Source organism: Haliaeetus albicilla, chromosome 17 (assembly GCF_947461875.1).
Source record: "Haliaeetus albicilla chromosome 17, bHalAlb1.1, whole genome shotgun sequence".
Lineage (NCBI taxonomy): Eukaryota > Metazoa > Chordata > Aves > Accipitriformes > Accipitridae > Haliaeetus > Haliaeetus albicilla.
In genome coordinates, this window is record NC_091499.1 from 24,490,426 (window position 1) to 24,505,851 (window position 15,426).

The following is a 15,426-nucleotide window of genomic DNA, read 5'->3' on the forward strand; positions in this document are numbered from 1 at the left end:
TAACTCTCCGAATACATATGCATAGGAAACACTTTTTCTTTTTTCGTTGCAGGGATGCCAAGAAGGATTTTACCGTACCAGCTCAGGAAAATGCTCTCCATGCAACTGTAATGGTAATGCAAACAGATGCCTTGATGGATCTGGAATCTGTGTGGTAAGGAATTCCTGTGTTCTCCGCTGGTCCCTCACTGAATAACAGTACCTTTTTTTAAAAAAGATAACACGAACCATTTCTCCTTCTTTCACTCTTGCATGAGGCTTCACATGAAGGAAATATTTCCCAGGCAAACCCAAGAAACCATGGTCTGACTCTTCGATTAACACCAATGCTCAATTTCAGTACACAGCAAAAGCAGTGTCTAGCACAGGAGCTTTTTGCTGAAGAGCCATCGTAAGTAGGGCCAAAAGCAATATATTAATAAGATTATCCTAGCCAAATTTCATTCTCACTTACTTAAATTATGTCTGCAGATTCAAAACAGTTCCTGCTTGCAGTATTTGTGAGAGTCAGTATGCTGGGGAAAATTTTTAGTCCATCAGAAATATGGAAAGAATTTTGTATACCTCTGGAGAAAAAATGTATAAATTCAAAGACTTTTCATTCTCCCCTTTATGAATACAGTGCTGTAGATTGTATAAACAATTTACAATGGTGAGTGACCCCTGTGAGTGTATATACATGTGTTATCCATAGTAATTCTGCTGCATGGCAGCCTCCTGCTGTGAAGGAACAACATGAGGAGGTTGAAATAATACACCAAGGGAAGAGCGTGTTGAACTCCAGGGTAGTATTACAATTTCCCGTATGTTCGATCTCACTCAGTATCAGCTTATACAGAAAGCTGTGAGTTAGGATTAGTAGTTGATCACTTGTAGCTTCAGAGCAAAAATCAGTCCAGTAAAACTACCCCAAATTACTAGTGGGCAATCAGAGCAGTAATACACTAAAAAAAGGATGGAAGTTAATAATGTAATGTATCTAAACCACATAGCAAGAGCTAGGCACTAGTGTACTTTTTACAGGCTTGTAAAGCAGGAGTAGAGCCCAGAGCTCCTTGCTCTGCCATGTGTTGCTTTTGACAAGCCATAAACCTTTGCCCTCAGTTTGTCTCTTCATAAAACAGCCTGATAATATTCACATACTTTGTGTCGTTGCAGCTTCTATCAAGTTTTCAGTTATACAAATACATAAAGCCATGCTCCATGGCATATTTCCTACCATTTTTATTTCTGTGGGAGAAAGACAGTGCAGCTGTTCAGCCCAGGAACAATTATCATGGCTTGGCCACTGTAGCGTGCTTAGGACTGGCTGGTTTCTGCAGAACACATTTTGGCTTAGTGTTTTAATATTAAATTTTTAAAAGTGGTTTTACACTGCAGGCATTCCCAGCTATTCTCTTTCACATGCACAAGGCTTTTGCTCACTGGATGATTGTCCCCTTAGTGTCAAGTGACAATGATGCCAAGAGGAAATTTCTGATGGAAGATTTGGAAACAAGAGAGAGAGCTTGACAAATGTCTGATGATGATGACTCTGGTGACCAGAGAGTTTCTGAAGTGGAATATATGAGGTAGGGAAGTGATTATATCCTCAGTTTACAAACATGCAGAAGACTTGTTTCCTAACTTCTACAAAAATAAGGCCAATGTCAAGAGTTCAGGGGGAAAAAAGAAAAAAAACAAAAAAAAAACAAAAAAAAAAACAAAAAAAAAAACAAAAAAAAAACACAAACCCAAAGTTACTGTATCAGCAGGAAATAATCTGAAAGTATATGTGCATTCCTGACTGGCATTTCTCTGGGATACTAAATTCTTGGAACCAGCCAGGTAGTAAAGAACAAAACTAAGAGCTAAACCCCAGTTTACTACTTGAGTTCAAATAAGCCATTTGATGGCTTATGTGAATGATTTAAGAAGCCATTAATCTCAGGCCATTTACTTCTGAATAAAGAGGAACAGAAAAAAAGGCTTACGTGAAATAAGAGTGAAAGAAAGAGGGAAAGAGTGTGGTGCAAGGAAAGAGCAGAATGAAAAGAGTTTTTGAAAGTTTGATAGCATAAAACAGAACCAGAGATGTCCATGGGGACTGCAGTAACAGGACTTTACTGAGGATGTGGAAATTTTTAGGGAAGACTGAAGAAATCAGTAAACTACAAAATGTGACACAGAAAGCCTGGGAGAAGAACAGCTTAGAGAAAGAAAGATGCAACTTGAAGTACAGCAGAAAGAAGCGTGTTAGATGAATGAATGCAAGTAATTTGGGAAAAGGAGACTTGATGGTTGATAATGTGATTTGTATTAGAATCAGTGGACAAAGCAGCCTTCCCTAAGGACCGTTCTGGAGAAGCACAGGAACGGATCTGGCCAAAGCCTGCTGGGGCTGAGACTGGGGCAGAAAGGAGTAGGTACCTATATGGCTGGGAGTTTCTGTGAAGAGATGGGACCACAAGGTATGGAGAGCTCACTATTTTCTCTGTCCTCAAATTTCTAGGCAAATTACTCCAATAATTCTTGCAGTGGTAATCACCACACCTGATAGTAAGCCATAACAAAGAGAGATATTCTGTATTTATCCCATATTACTATTGTTGTCATCCTCTGTTTCTATCAGTATAAACCTGCTATCACCCTGCTTCTGATACGCAACAGTGTTCTAAAGTTCTATCACTTATGGACTCTCTACTGGCACCACATGTTACCGTAACCATGAGTCAGAGGTGTTACGGAATGTCTTTAGCACAAAATCTTTAGAAGAACTGATGTTTCCCAGAGTTAAAAGTTTCTATGTCTGCATGTTTATTCACACAAGGGAATGATTTAAACATGAAAAAAATCATTTTTTAAAGTTAACTCTGCTAACAATGACAGAAGACAACATGAAAGTAATAATAACAGTGTTCAGTTGGTAGATAATTATTTTTTATATTAAGTAATAACTATGCTACAAGAGCTGAATAAATGAATAAGGCAGTATGAAAATGAAGAAGTACTCTACTTCAAAAGGGATGAAATATAAGGGTCAGACTCTATACAGTGCTCTAAGACCATCATATTATGCAAATCCCCCAAATCAATTTGGCAAATATAGTTCCCACAGCATACAAATTAATGAAATTTTCATTGGCCTCTGCCCTGAATTTGAAATCAAGTAAAATTAAACCCCTATTAACAATGCCTTAGGGTAAAGTACTCACATCTTTAATTTCTGCTGACATAAGTATCTATCTTAGGTTTCTCTTTCAAAACTTGTCTCAGCTTATTCATAGAGTGTAAATCAAATCCACAAGTCTTTAAAAGCTTATTGAGTGACACAATCAATGAATCAACAAACTCATTAGGTAACCAGACAGAAGAAATTATTGCAGACAGAGCCTTTCTTGCATAGATGTCCACATAAAACTGGTGCAGAAATCAATCACATTGTCCCGTGATTAAAACCGAAGAGCCACTCAGTCCACTTCATTAGTATAGAAAATCACCCAAGTGTTAGAAGAAAAGCAGCCAGCAGAGTGTAAGCTCCATTTATCATATGATATCATAGAGATGTCAAATAACACCTCATTTCAAAGACATTATCTGGTGATACATGAAAGGTTAGTAGAGGAAGAAACACCAATATTTTGTACTGATTTTAGACTTTGGACTTTTAATGTAACTTTCTCAATCCTAGCTAAGACAAGGAAAGGAAGTCACTTGTAGGACCCTCTAGCTTTTGATTTTGGAAACACGCATATATGTGATGTTAACTGGGTGAAACTGTAACACCTGCAAGTGGCAGTCTGCAGACAGTGATGTGTGTTTCTCCTGCATAAAGCCCATTGGGTTTTGCTGCTAACAAGATATGAAGAAATTAAGCGAATGTTTTGCCTCCTTCAGAATCCCCCAGGCTCTACCCCATCAGCAACCTACAGCTGAGCTATTCCTTTACAGCACCTCCACTGAGGGTTCAACATTTGAAAATTCAGACATGGGAGTGGGCTTCAAATGACTTGACAGCTGAGTAGAACATCAGAGCGGCCATGATGGTCAACTCTGAAATGAGTGGCATATGGAGGTGAAACAGCTTGTCTAAAGCAATGAGCTCTCATATCATATGCAACTAATAAAATGGGCAGGGCTTCACCATACTAAAAAATGTGATTGCATACACTAGGGAAGGAAGTTGCTTGAGGTGACTGCAATGTGCTATGGCAATGACTCCAGACAAACACAGTAAAATGGATTGAAAGGTTGAAAGGATTTAAAAATTACAAAGCTGGATATCCAGACAAAATTTTTGTTGCACTGATCTATCAGTGTCCTTTCTGAGGTTTCTGCTGTTGATCTTCATAAAAGCATGAAAACACGTGAAGCAGAAGAAGTAAGTCTGGAGACAGCATTATAGCAGAAGGTGAAGGGTAAATTTGTTGGTGTCTACCTAAAAATCTCTAAGTAAGTGCTTTGTTATCACCTCAGTGCCATATATAAATAAATAAATAAATATGACCTTTGGGGAAGAAGAAAGACCGAAGGATCATAACAGTGGAGAGGATAAATTCACTGGTATCCTTTCCAGCCTTTTATGGAATTTTTTTACAATCAAGCGCATTGTCGTGTAAGTGATTTGTGTTTAAGCGTTTGGGTTTACAGCTGAGTGGAAAGGTTGGAATGGATTTGGCAGTTCTGCCCGAGAGGATAATATGTTCCACATGATTGCCAAGGCAGGTCTGGAGAATCGCCAGTGGATCTACAACCATCCATCAAGCATGAGCAAAAAGCAGCAGGGAGCTAGTAAAATTCTCCAGCTTATTAGGTATTTCTGGCTTCATGAAGAACCTTGCAGCTTACAGCTCACTGTTTCTTTCTGTAAAGATGGACTACATCTATCTTCAGTGACCTTGGTGATACATGTTTGGAAAGCTAACCAGAACTACAGCAGACAGGTGCTGAAGTGCAGCCCTTCTCTTCTCCAGAGAGTTTTAGTATGCAGTAGTTGTCAAAAGCATTTCTGTTAATAGAGTCATTTTCTCAGATACAGACATTTCCCTCTCTCTTAGCTGTGTTTAAACTTAGTATTTGTTGTCCTAACTGGTTTACTATTGAAAACTTGCAACAGTGACCCCCAACACGCGACCACTTCATTTCCATTCCCCATGCAGCCTGTGTAAGAGGCACGTAGGAAGTCAGGCCAAGACTGCGAGGAAGGGCTGCTCTTGCTCTCATGCCTGCTCAGCTGCATTTCCCACAGTTAGCTAAGACAAGTGATGCATTAAGAAAGTAGAGGGCCAGGTGGTTTTGGCAAAACATCAGCTCCCACTTTGTTCATTAATACAGGACAAGTTCTACAAACCAAAACTTTGACATAGAGGGGGTATGTTGACCCAAACTGGACCAGGAACTGAGTTTTGTTGCTGTTCTCATTATTTTATGTAGACAGTTGTCCTTACTTCAGTAAAAGTTGTGCAATACTTAGTGTTTCCTTTTAGTGCCTCATCTCCCTCTTCCATAAGAAATTCTGAAATTTAACACTGCATCTCATCCACACCGGCTGGAGAGAGAAAGCTTGAACTCATAAACCTCAAAGAGTAAAAGGATAAAACACGTACATCTCCTGACTTTCAAGTCATTATGCTGAAGTACTCTTCTTACTACTATTATTTGGGGACAGCAATGAGTCCTGGTGTGCTGGCATGGGCAATGCTATGCAGTTCTGTAACCTCAGATATGAGTGCATCTCCCAAATTTGGGGAAGTCTAAATCTACATCCAGGTATTATACCTCAGGCCAACCTCCAGTGGCCCAGCAATAGATACAGACAGATTGCACAGCAATGTAAACCATTTGCATCTCTTTACCTGTATAATTTATTTACCCTTGTGCAATCTTTCTGCATTAACAGTTGTTATGAGACTATCTTTCAGAAGAACAAGAAATAAGGGAGGGAAAAAAAAAAAAACAAAACCCAACAGTTCCTACTATATTGTAACAATGACTGTTTTCAGCTGCAAAGTAATATTCAGAATTTCCAACCAGGGTTTGAGGACACTTCTGGATTTCACAAATAATATGTGAACACCCCCCACACACACACTAGGATTTGGTTGTTGTTTTTTTTTTGTCATACTAACTTCACCAGAGGTAGGGATGAGTATTAACATTTGGTTGCCCCTGGAGAGTCCCCATACCATCCAGCTTTAGGTGCCTAACACAGGTGCTCTGCACCACTCTGTGGCAGGTCCTGTCTTTCTTTAAGTTTAGAGGGTACACAGAAAACCAGTCTGTTATCTGTTTCCTATTGTGGAGGTCCAGCCTGCCTAAATTGCACTAGGTGTTAGCCATCTGATGAAATAATTTCAATAAAACTGCCTAACTGGCACATTTAATGAAGCTGGTGCCTTTGAAGGTCACTAGAAAGAGCTATTCTTTCCTAAGTTCAGGTTCCTAAATTAAGGTGGGGTAGATTCCCACCTCTCAGCTTTTCACTTGTATTCATTTATGGAAAAGCATGTTTCTCTTGTGCTGGGAAACTTGTGCTAGTACCATTGCCTGAAGAGAGTCGACAGACTTTTCATTATTATTTGTGCACAGGGTATTTTCTGAGCAGAACTGCATCACATGAAGTGTTCTATGGTCTCAGAACAGTGGTTCTAGCTTTACTTTCCAAGGAAATGAGTTCAGGAGCTCAGTGCTGACAATCATTCCTAAGTAACACCCCCCAGCACCTTTTCATGTGCTTTTCATGTGTGTAAAGTATAGATAGTTACAGTAAGGGCCAGGTAGAAATGCTCTGATTTGTGGTACTTAGTAAGAGCAGAGTAGTTGGACCAGGGAAAGCATTTTCTAACATAGGAAAACACACTCCAGCCACCCTCTTACTTGACAGGCTGATGATGATGTACTGATGGATGAATGTGATGTGCTGTAGCCTTGTATAGAAGCTTTTAGAAGCCAGGCTGCTATTCTATTGGATTACTTCCTCTGAAGCTGAAGTGTCCATGAGGAAGGGACATCTCTGCCTTGACTTTTGCTTTATGAAAATAAAGGTTGTATTAACACAGGCATATGGAAAGAATTGAGCTTAGTTTTAACTTACTGTAATTTGAAACAGTTTACAAAAAGCACAGTATTATAGAGCCTAGTTGCAATACTTCTAACTGCATGGTGGCACCTGTTTTCATGATCTTTACCATGTCTCACTCCATTCTGTACAAAGACAGGCAGCAAACTTCTGCTAAGCTTCAGTGTTTGATGACCTAAGATACATTATCACTGCATATTTTCTAGAGATTTTTACTTCAGTCTTCCTCGGTTTTCAAAAGAAATCAAAACAAAACCTATATACTGAGTTTCTTTATTTGAAAAAGTAGACACCAATATCAGTAAACATATTTCTACAATTTTGTGAGTACATTTGAATGAACCACTGAGACAGGGAAGGCCATGAGCAATCCCATACGTAGTCTGATTTATAACATCAACCATAAATGATGGCTTTCGTTCTAAAGCATGTATGAATACCAGGACCAAGAGTAGCCCTTGTAACTCTTACAGCAAAGCACTTCTTTAAAATCCAATTTCACAAAAATCACCATAAATGGAATTCCATTTTTTTCCTCATCATTATTTCTCTGTCAAAAGTGATCCATTTAGAAGCAAAACACTTTTCTCAAACTACCAAGCCAGTGTCACCCAGCACTGAGAATTACCCATGAGCTGCAGGGAGGGTGTCCTCCCTGCCTTCAGAGATGTCTCATAGGCTTATTGCAGTCAGCAATTTTGTTGGAGATGCAAGCTAATGGAACATAAAATATAAGGATGCTTTTTTTATCACCGTAAAAATATGATTCTAAATACCCACAGGAGTTCTGACTTGGTAAGTAAGATAAAGCCTCTTTTACATAATCACTAACCAGAGAAAAACTACAAAAGTGCCTCAAGCACTCAGCTAATGGGGTCTTTGGGGTAAAAGGGCCTTTTAGCACTTCCCTTCAGTTTAGAAGATGAAAACCACTGCACATTTAAGGAGCAACATTCGCTGCCCTGCTCTGTTCATCACAATAGTATCTGAGCTTTGGAAACCAAGAACAGACTTATTCTGATAATACCCATGTGTCGTTTGGAGAGCTGAGGACAAGAGAGGTGAAGTGAACTGCTCAGAGCACAAACAAAGAGCGTGATGAAGGCTACAACTGAACGGAGCCTACCTGAGCTTCAGATACAGGAGTGCTCTTTCCCTTCGAGCACTCAGTGCCCACGCTCTCATCTCTCCCTTGTGGTACATTAACATTACTTTTTCATTGAATAATGACAAATGCAAACTATTTTTGAAACGGTATTAGCCTTCCAGTGCCTTCTGGCTCACACCGTGTCCCTTGCGGTTAGTGCTTTCTCGCCAGAGAGGAGTGCGAGATCTGGACATCTCCCCGGCAGCTGCCTGCCGCTCTGCCCTCATTTGCTCTCAGTTTCTCTGCTCTCACCAAGTTTCTTTGCTCCTCCTCCTCTTCCTCCCAGTCAAGCTTTCTGTATTCTCTCATTTTAGAGCCTTTTAGTTAAAATAACCTTCTGGTTTTCTGTATACTAAATACTCTCTTCTTTACTACTATGAAAACCCACCTTTAGCTCTAAGCTCTACAATTACTAGTGTCTAATCTATTTAAAGCTCCATGGAAAAAGAAATTTACTTTTTTCCTTTCCTTATCTTATTCTACTTGCTGTAGAGTTCTCTGGCCAAATCACAGCCTTGTAGAAATAAATAATTGCTGTGCAATGGATTCTGTATGACTACAAAACATGCAGCAAGACAAGCAAAGTCTTCTAGAATCAATAAGGGTCTGAGCTAAACTAGAGAGTCCTAACTGGGAAGCTGTAATTGGTTTCAAATAAGGAACACTGGCTAAAAAAACATGAGATGTGCTTTCACAAGGGTGAGTGTCCTTGACTAAAATTACACTTTTCAATGCAGATTGATGATAAATGGACACAGGCTTAGGGAAAAAAAAACAAAAAAAACCCACACCACCACACATCAATGTTGCCAGGACAAAATTCTGCCACTAAATCAAAGTTACAATACTTGGGTACAAAACTCATTTAGCAACGCCCATGAAAGTGAAATTTGACCATTTTTTTTCATTAAACGTCTTCCCTAATCACATTCCTTTCTCCTCACACTCTTTTCTTGAAAGAACACACCATGTTTGGAGTAGAAAGTGAGTTTCAAATCTGTAGGGACTGGCTCAGAGGAAAAATCAGTAAGCTGAGCTCGCCCACTCACAGCCCGGCACTGCTGAAGAAGCTCCGACTGCAGAGAGGCCAAGGTGCCCCTTGTCCCATGCTGGGGAGCTCCCTCTCGCTGTGAGCGCTCCTAAAATCCCACACCCAGCTTCCCTGTTATTCCAGGGACTGCCAGCTGCTGACAGCACAGTGAGTTCTGTAATGGGATTAAATGACTCCTAGAGAATAAACGGGGGCATCGCGGTCATTTCCTAGCACCTGCACGAACTCTGAATGTAGCACAAGAGGTCTCCTCCGGGGCTCGACCGAAGGTCTCTGCAGCCCATATTGGATCTCCAGCGGTGGCCATAGGAGATGCTCTGTGGGGCAGGGACCTAGCCTGGCCTGTTTCTGAAGTCTCTGCTTCGTACTCCCCCAGCATCCACAACTGCTGTATTAGGGTATGTTAGAGGGTACATACCTCCTTGAGTCCTTGTAACATCCATTTATGAATCTGTTGCCCATGAGTTTCTCTAGCAAACCCCTTTTTGTCCCTGCAAATACCGTCACCTCCCAGCAGCAAGTTGCAGAAGCTTCTTACCTTCTGTGTACAGAAATGCCTTTTCAAGTCAGTGCCCCTCAGCTCTTGTATTGCAGGATTTGGGTGAACTACGGTCCTGCATTCAGCTTATTTACCAACTTCGTAATTTCACATAACCCAAACACTTGTCAGCCTTTGTCTTTGTTCTGGGTTCAGCTAGGATAGAGTTAATTTTCACAAGAAGCTGGGAGGGGACACAGCCAGCATAGCTGACCCCAACTAGCCAAGGGGATATTCGATACCATATGATGTCATGCTCCGTATATAAACGGGGGGAGCTGGATAGGGGTGGGAAACTAGGCTCAGGAACAGGCTGAGCATCGTGTTCCAGGTGGTGAGCAATTGCATAGTGCATCACTCGCTTTACATATTCTTTTATCAGTATTGTTTTTGTTGTTATTATTATTATCATCCTTGTATTGTCCTATTAAACTGTCCTTGTCTCAATGCACGAGTTTTTACCTTTTTCTTCTGATTCTCCTCCCCATCCCACTGGGGGTGGGGGAGGAGTGAGCGAGCGGTCTCGTGGTGCTTTGTTGCCGACTGAGCCTAAACCACAACACTCTCCCAGCTGAGCAGCCCTAGCATTTTTGGTCTCTGTTTGTAAGATACTGGTGAACACTGAGCAAAACTGGTCTTGGCCCCAAGGCCTAGGAGATCCAAACAGTGACTCTTCCCAATACTGAAAAGTGACTGTTAGATCCTACCCTTCACTTCCTAGCCTTTATCAGCTTTCTGTTCCTAAAAGGAACTTTTTTCAAGTCCCCTGACAGCATAGTTGGCTTTTTTTGGAAGTTCAGATATGTTATGTCCTCTGGTTCCCCTTCATACACTTGCTTATTTGCACCATTATACAGCAGGTTAGTGAAGCAGGAGCTCCTGAATCATCTTTAGTCATGTATTCAGAGATCTTCTTCTTTATTATAGACACTGTCATCTTACCAAGGATGGAAATCATATCCATTAGTCTGCAGTTCCCATGATCCACTGTTTGTAGGTCAGAAGAGGAAAGAATCAAGCATGCTAACCCAAAACCACAGCAAATATGCACTGACAGAGTAGTTCTCCACATAATTCTGACATGAAGCTGACTCCTGCTGCCTCGAACCTTGCACAGCTGTTTGCATCTGGACTGCATCAGTACAAAGTGGTGTAACTGGAGAGATCTGAATCAGGGACATTGAAAAACTCATTGCACAGTTGCAAGAAAGAAAAGTATTTCTGCACCCTTCCTACTCTTCTAAAGCAATTTGGGCGAGACAGCTAGAATTTGGAGGGTTGTGGGGTTTTGTTGACAACTTGTGGGTATTTTGCTGAAGTGGAAACAGGGACAGGAGTCTGCCGGAGTCCCGCAGCGTGCAGGAGCACTGTTCATGCACTCTGCACCAGTCACCTGCTGCCTTGCCTTGTGCCTAGAGGAAAGACCACATAACCTGTGGCATCTAAGTGTGTCCATTTGCAAACCAAAAGATATAACTATGCTTACTTAAGCTTGCAGGACTTACAAATTCTATTTAGAATTGTTTATAGCAAACCTTGACTTTTTTTGTGATTGAAAATATTATCTGAGTGGCACAATTTTGTGCCTAGCAACAGGAAATATTCTGCAACAAATATTTTGTATATGAATTACCACAGCTTGATTTACTTCCACGGAGCCCCAACAGTATCAGCTGATGGCCAGTTTGTCGCTGCATGAGGAAGCCTGTTTCCTCACAAATAATAGACTGTGGAGATGAAACTCGCTTATAAAGTGACTGACATTTTGCACAGTTGATCTGTATTTTATAGAAAGGCCACTTATAGAAGACTCCTGCTTCTTCCGTCCATTAAGTGGACCTCCTTTAAGGCTGAGAACAAGGAGTAGTGATAACACATCCCTTCATGCTGTAACGCTTTTCATCTCAGGAGAAAAACCTCAGAGCCACTGGTATATTAGCCACCATTTGCAGGCAGATTCCCCTGATGCTCTTTTCCAGTTATCATGTCCAAGAAGCAGCCTCGCTGAAACTTATATCTAGGCTGAAATCTGTTGATAGTATTTACCAGCAGATATTTTTCATTTTGTTTTGCTGTCAGTAAAAGGGGCTTTTTCCTGCTGGCACATGCAATTAAAAAGAGGACTGCCAGCTACACCTGAGTACCGCTGACATCTCTGCTGACAGGCAGTGCTGCTTCTGCTCCAGCACCTGGCAGGCACATATGTCTGTTTTGTCCTGTACCGCACCTTGCCAACACTTGCTGGCTGGCCAGTGTAATCATTTATAGCATTTTTATTTGCAGCAGTGCTAGCCGATTTGGCTGCATCTGTCAATGCCTTGAAGGGTCGGGGTCTGGCATCAGCCCCTATTCTGTCTGGCCGGGTCTTCATCTAAATGATTTCATTCTGAATTAGGCAGCACCTCCGTTTAACTTTCACCGCTCTTTCTCTTTCCACTGAAGGACTGCCAGAGAAACACAACGGGACAGCACTGCGAGCAATGTCCAGACGGCTTCATCGGTGACGCTGTCAGAGGAGTGCCCACGTTCTGCCAGCCCTGCCCCTGCCCCCTGCCAGCGCTTGCCAAGTACGTACTGAGTCTTTGCTTCTCTTTGATTTGGGCTGGCTCTGGCCCTTTCCAAGAAGGGGTCAGCATCCCTTCCTGGATGCAGGATACAAAGGCTGCTGCCCTTGCCAACCGGGGGGAAATAAGAGGACTACCAGCTGCTCACATTTATAACCACAGGAAACAGCATTTCATTTAGAAGGTGTAAAATATCCTTAAGTGCTCATATCAGTTCTTACCAAGAGGGGGGAGGAAATATTTTAGCAAATTCAAGCTCATCCTCTTTTATGTAGGAGAGATTATTCAGTTGTCTGGTTACTTTTAAGAATCCCGTAAAGACTAATTCCCAAGGAAGGTGGCATCAGGGATGTATGTGGCTGAGACAGACAGATAGAAAGATGTGTCTATGACCTCTGGAGGATAAAATGAACCACAAAAAAAACATAGCCTGGCAGTCTCCTGAGTCAGCAGCAGCTGGATCTGGTTAGTACAGTAACAGCTGAAAGGAAAGGGCTGGACAACCCTATGACAGGTACAACACCCCTTCAGCTGATGCCCAGCTACCTTCAGGTAAGAAACTCTGAAGCCTGGCAGAAAACAAAGACCAAGCCAAAGAGCTCCAGCTATTAGCTGCTTTGTGCCTTCAGAAGAAACAAATAACTGCAAACCGTGACCAGCTATTAGAAACTGTTAGTGGCATGTCAGTAACGCAGCTGAAAGAAATTATCAACTTCCTCTTGCTTGAGGTCCGTGCTCTGGGCGAGAGGCATCCATGCAAATCCCACTCTAGTGCACAGAGGAGGTGCTAGTAAATATTTGCCAATGGGTTGAAGCTATTTTTTAGCGAGCTACATACTCCCCTCGCGTTGTTTCCCATTCTGCTTTCAGCAGGGCTTCTCAGCAAAGGGGAATTTCCTCACCGTATTTGTTTGCCGTTGCTATAGGATTACTCGTACAGCCTTAAGGTGGGATGAGCTTGAGCTGCATTTTGCTCAGCGGCTCAGTGGCACAGGCTCAAAATGGCAATGGAGAAAAATCATCCTGGCCAAACTTCCGCAGATCACCTCTTGGCTTTCGCAGTGAGCTGCAGACATGTGAGGAGGGCCGTGGGGTGGAGAACAGATATTGTTGAAAAACTGCAGCTTTGCCTGGATTAGAGAGAAAATCCTCCAGAGACGGGGGAAGAACATGGCTTTGCTCACATGTAGAAAGGCTTAGGAGTGAGCGAGCTCACAGACAAAGCAGCAGACCTCTTCCTCCAGTTTCAGTAGCGGCTGTAATGCCAGAAATAGAAATACAAAGTCGGAAGCAGTGTTTTTTCCTCAGCAAAGGAAAGTGATTTTTTTTTTTAACCTGTTGGGCTCAGAGCAGCCACTTTGGAGTAAGGAGCTGTTCTCTCAACCACAGCCTGGGCTGCACATGCCTGAGGCACCATCGCACAAGACCCAGTCCCTACCAAGCAAGGTCTATTCTGTCCTCCCTACAGCGCCGTTTGATAGAGCACGGTCTGCATTCACCCAGCCCCCTGCCCAGTCCTGCAGCCCACCGGGCTCTGCAGCACTGGTCCCCGAGAGCGGGCAGCTGGCCGGCCCACCAGTCCGGCAGGGCTTGGTGCGGTGGGACCAGCGGGGACCTGCGCTGTCTCTGCCAGTGCTATGGCAGATGGGGGCAGAGGACAAGCAGCTTTCCCTGCTTCAACATGCTCCTTTAGCCCTTCTGCTAGGGGACATAACACCTCTCCTGTTCCAGACCACTAGAGATAAGGAAGCCCCAAACCCAAAAGGACAGCAGCACGGGATTGGGAAGGGAGAAAAAAGGTTGCAGGGAACCTGAATGCAGAGGCTTTGACATTAGCAGCAATATAGGAGTTGCATTTGATGATCCTCGTGGTCCCTTCCATCTCAGGATAGTCTACGTTCTGTGATATGTCACCCCTTTAAAACTACCTTAGTAAAAATGCATTTTGATTTTTCAGGGTTTTTCACTCAGAAAAGTCCTGAAGGCAATAGTTAAAGGACATCCAATCCCAATTTGCCTCTTACCCCTATTTAAATAACATGCAGATACTGCCTGTTCAGCTTTTGCATGAGAGAGACCTGACCACAGCAATAGCCTTCAGCTGGGGCTGGAACAGGCAAATAATAATGATTGAGCAACATTCAGCCTTGCATAACTAAATTCAAAGAACAACCATTCTTTCTTTTTTTTTTTTTCATTTTTCCTCCATTAACCCTACTCCATTTATATTAAGGCAAAACAGTAACTCTACCAGAAAGCAGAGAAGCAGTAAAAGCCTTAAATAAAGAACATCCAAAGGATGTTGCTTTGTACCCTGTTTTACTTTGGAAATAGCCAGTGAATTCACAACAGTTAAACAAAGTGACAAAATATGTAAACTGACGTATTTTTTCTTGGGATTCATCTGTGTGTATCTAGATTTTCTGACCAGGCTATCGTCATATCTGCTATCCTGGAAACTTTTGGAATAACTTTTGGACATTACACATGAAGTGTAAATGTCATCTCTTTGGAATAAAAAAGGAGGATGGAGATTGCTTCACAGTCCAGCAGATGTTACTTCTTTTCAAACCTGAGGGATTTATATGAACTTCTTTTCCCTAAAAGATCACAAAAAACATAAAACTTCAGGAAGGCTTTAGTCTTATTTCATAACTTAAATCCACAATGTGGTTTTTTCAACTACATGAAGGAATTAGCCTCTGTGAAAGAAGAGGAAGACTGCCAAATTGTTAGGATTTTCTCAGTATGTTCTCATAAAAGCTTTACAGAAGTTAATTTGTGAATTCTGTGAGCAGAATCTCATTTTATGTTCTCTCTGGTTATATGAAATATTTTGAGGCAGCAGAGATCCAGACACAGATTTATTTGACACTGGTTCTCCAACCAGCTGAGAAATGCTGGTGGGAACAGAAATATGCAGGAATTCTTGTCACCTTTCAATGCTGCTCATTCCCGGAAAAAGCAGTGCGTGGATCATGCTCTTTCCCATCTCTCCGAGTCTTTTGTTCTTCTGTGTGAAAAGGATACAGCCTGGCCACAGCTGCCCAGCACCGTACAACTCAGGAC

At 42.0% G+C, this 15,426-nt stretch overlaps 1 protein-coding gene across 1 annotated transcript in view; it reads left to right on the forward strand.

Moving 5' to 3' along the window:
- Positions 1 to 15,426, forward strand: part of LAMA4 (laminin subunit alpha 4) — a 107,808-nt gene that overhangs the window by 23,778 nt on the left and 68,604 nt on the right. Inside the window, exons 2-3 of the mRNA XM_009926147.2 lie at positions 53 to 154; positions 12,236 to 12,360. Coding sequence (XP_009924449.1) covers positions 53 to 154; positions 12,236 to 12,360 — 227 coding nt within the window. The remainder of the gene's footprint in view (positions 1 to 52; positions 155 to 12,235; positions 12,361 to 15,426) is intronic.